At 46.3% G+C, this 3,419-nt stretch overlaps 3 protein-coding genes across 3 annotated transcripts; all 3 read right to left on the reverse strand.

The window, feature by feature from the left end:
* Positions 1–56: 56 nt before the first annotated feature.
* Positions 57–452, reverse strand: PPTG_20622 (hypothetical protein; the record flags this gene model as incomplete). The annotated part of the gene is made up of 1 exon (XM_008892819.1): positions 57–452. One exon carries the CDS (start codon positions 450–452, stop codon positions 57–59), a length of 396 nt encoding a protein of 131 aa, XP_008891067.1.
* Positions 453–1,248: 796 nt separating this feature from the next.
* On the reverse strand, positions 1,249–1,536 carry PPTG_20623 (hypothetical protein; the record flags this gene model as incomplete). The annotated part of the gene is made up of 1 exon (XM_008892820.1): positions 1,249–1,536. The coding sequence occupies one exon, from the start codon at positions 1,534–1,536 to the stop codon at positions 1,249–1,251; it is 288 nt and encodes a 95-aa protein (XP_008891068.1).
* A 360-nt stretch (positions 1,537–1,896) lies between these two features.
* Positions 1,897–2,618, reverse strand: PPTG_20624 (hypothetical protein; the record flags this gene model as incomplete). Its single annotated transcript, XM_008892821.1, has 2 exons — positions 1,897–2,484; positions 2,514–2,618. The coding sequence occupies 2 exons, from the start codon at positions 2,616–2,618 to the stop codon at positions 1,897–1,899; spliced, it is 693 nt and encodes a 230-aa protein (XP_008891069.1).
* Between the last annotated feature and the right edge of the window lie 801 nt (positions 2,619–3,419).

Below are 3,419 nucleotides of genomic sequence, written 5' to 3' on the forward strand. Positions count from 1 at the left end.
AGTTCCGCATAATAATCACCGTCTGGCAGTTCTCTACATTCTTCTTGTACTGACACTTACTGAGCCGTTACCCGCTGGATTCTTCCAGGCCCCAGATTTTCTAAGGTTGATTGTGCGAATTTAGTCTCCAGAATCGCCCAACAACCAACAGTATCAGCTCCATTCATCGCTGCATGTAAGTCCGGATTGACCTTTAGGATTTCAAACGGCACGTTAAGATGATCCATAATACTCTCCATCGTAGCTCCTTGATTCCCTGCCAAAGTCTGTAGTTCAGCTTGGTACACGTAAGCCGATACTATAAGTCTCGACATCTTTTGACGGTCCGCTTCTCTACAAAGTTTAAGAAGCTCAGAATTTGCATACTTCTTCTTTTTAATTGGTCCCCAAAATGCTCTGTTGTAGATGTTGTACCGATCCATACTGATTCGGTCTGGATCTGTGAGCTCCATCCTCCATTCCGCAAGCCAATTTTTAAGCTTTTCTGAAGATGTTTTTTTGAATGATATTAGTGATACTTGCAACTAAACACTCTCGCCTTGACTTTAAAGTCCATTCATCCAGGATAGCCTCCGTCATCGTGCTAAGGATGTAATCAGGTGACTGAAAATGCTGAAGCAACCGCAACAATTCTTGAGGGGCCTACCAATTTCTATTTAGCAATGGACATGGGCATTGTTGGAAATTCTGCTGTCGTAGCACCTTGCCAAGATTCCTTCAAGTCGTTCCATTCGATCTTTAACACATGTTCTGTCAATCGGTTCATCCCCAAGTTGCCTGTCATTCCAATAAATCTGCCAGTTCTTCTTCCCTCTTGCTCATTATCCAAGCGACCTTCCTGAATATCCATTTCTCTTGACGGAGGGGACCATTCTGATCCTTGGTCTGAAACCTCACTCGATTGCGAATTAGTCCATGTCGCTGTCAGTCCTCTGAGTCTGAAGTGATTCTGCCATTCCTGTATATTCTCCCTTGTAACATCAAACTCTTTTGCCCACCGATCCAATGTCGCTGTATCAGTTAAATTCTCTTCTCGCAAAGCTGACCGTTTCCCTGGTGCCATCCTTTCCAATCCGTCCGTTGGAAATGCTGATAGTTCATGTAGTCGATTACCCCCAGATTCCTCATTTTCTTCTCGTTCTATTTTGTCGACCATCGTTTGAGTCGTTGTGCTGTTACCCGTTATTTCATCGGTCTCATTTTCCACTTCTTCCATTGCTATATCAGCCTCTAGTGCTGATGAAAATGTTAATGATGGGTTGGTGGTTTCCTGCTTTCTCGCCGTCGCGCCAGTAGCTTCTCCTCTGAGTTTTCCTTGATGTTCTGAAATTTCATCCAGCTGTAGTGGTTGCCATTGTATGCTAGTACAATTGGGTTGACCGAGTTCTCATTTCCTGCCATAACCTCCTGCTGTAGAGCCTGCACCCACCTTTGTAGCTTTCCTTTTGGCATATTTCGCTCTTTGGCCGACAAAAACCTCTTCCCTGGCACTCTTACCTCCGCAGGTTCAAACACTTGGTAGCTAGCATTCTCCATCCCCGTGCTTGCCAGAATAACGAAAAAAAATTCTTTTCAGAAGCTTGGATAGCATTCTCAGTGTCTCCGCCGTTTCCCAAAACCGTGTCGGCAACTGTACATCCAGCTTCACTGTCGATTTACAGAGAGACACCAGGTGCTATTTGTATTGGCGTGATGATTCCATAGCGTTAAACGTTGGAAGATTGGTAGCAGTCGCTTCCTGCTCCCGAATGGCTAAAGCTTTAAGAATAGATGAACGTTGATCATGAGGAAACTCTTGATCGAAGAAGTGATTAGATGCTGCGGTTATCCCCTTTTTTAGTTTCCGTGTCAAGATCTCCAATGTCTCCACATTTTCCTTAGTGTCAAAGGTCTTGTTTAACAAAGCCATTGCCAGTTACCCGCCATAGGAGTACTCATCTCTTGCAGTCCACAGTCCCGCGTCACCTCATTACCGGTACGGTGCTCTTTTTGGTATTGACTCAATTTGAGTTTGCTGCATTTCTCGAAAGCGCTTTGATCGACTTCGGTATATCTTTCAGACACCAATTTCTCAATTAGGCCCCTGTGTTTCGTCATCGCCTGTGAACTCTGCCTCATTGCTTCTTTAATTGCTTCCGAAATGGTACTCCCGTGCCATTCCTCCCCTCTCCCTTTATCTCTTTTGCCCCCTGTTCCAGATTCTAGCTTCTCTTCAGTATCCGGCTCCACCTCCACTGCCTTATGTTCTCCTGAGCTCCTGCTAGTGTCCTGCTCCACCTCCGCTGCCTTATGTTCTCTAGAGCTCCTGTTGGGTTTCGACTGCGCTTTTAGTCCTGCTTTGAGTTCCTCCTGTCTGCTGAACGTGTCTTTCTGGGTCTGTGACGTCGCTACCCTGCTGCTTTCCACTTCTTCCGGAGTGGTACTCAGTTTTCCAACCGTTCTCCACTCAGCGTTACTTTGGCCGCTTTTTGCTGTACCATTTCTCTATGCAGGATTCGTACTATTGGACTTACTTGTTCGGAAGTATCCTTCAGCTGCGTTTCCTGAGACTCGCCTGGCTGGGTCTGTGTTGTCCTTCCCGTCGATTCGGCTTGTTGTTGCGTTCCCACCCACAGCATGTCTAGTGCTTCCACGCTAATTACTGTTGATTGTTGCTTTGGAAGACTCTCAATTTCTTTCGCTGTCACTGTTAGATTGTAATGCCGTCTCCAAAATTCGTCCGTCGCCGTACACCCCGTCCTCATGTGGCCCACCGCTCCGCACGAAAAACAAGGAGAGGCTGGTGATTTACTGACATGCTGAACCAGGATCTTCGTTCCATCCCAGTTAATGAACCGAATCACTTCCAGAAACTGGGAACAGTGACTACTTTTGAAGAATATATCCCACGTGTCTGAGGAATCTGACCTGTTATTGTTGGTTCCTGCCAAGTTTGGTAGGTCCCCTGGAACCGCTTCTGGATGTACGCATCAGTTGCCGCTTCATCTAAGAACCTAGACAGGTTTATCAGGCGGACATGGTATCTGTCCCTTGGAAGCTCATTGCGAAGACCGTCCGCTCCCACTTGACGATTCCAAACAGCCATTGATCTCGATTCTGTTTTCGTCTGAACCGGTTGCTCTATCTCATGAGCATTGACCAGTGGGAATCTTCTGTTTCGAAATGTCAGCGATCGGAACTGTTGGCTACATTTAGCTGCCATCTCCCGTGTCCAAAAGATGAGGTGAATCGCATGTTGTCCTTGGTCATAGCAGATCTGCTTCGCCTCTTGCAGCATTGCTGTGACTTTTGCTGGGTCGTTTTCACTGTTATTGATACCTAACAGGAATTCGTGAGTCAGTCGTTTTCTGGTTTGGAATTGCGGGTAAATCTTGAACTCTGCATTCAACTTTAACAAGAGATACCCTCCCACCTGTGCC

This window comes from Phytophthora parasitica (assembly GCF_000247585.1).
Source record: "Phytophthora parasitica INRA-310 unplaced genomic scaffold supercont2.1, whole genome shotgun sequence".
NCBI classification, from domain to species: Eukaryota; Oomycota; class Peronosporomycetes; order Peronosporales; family Peronosporaceae; genus Phytophthora; species Phytophthora nicotianae.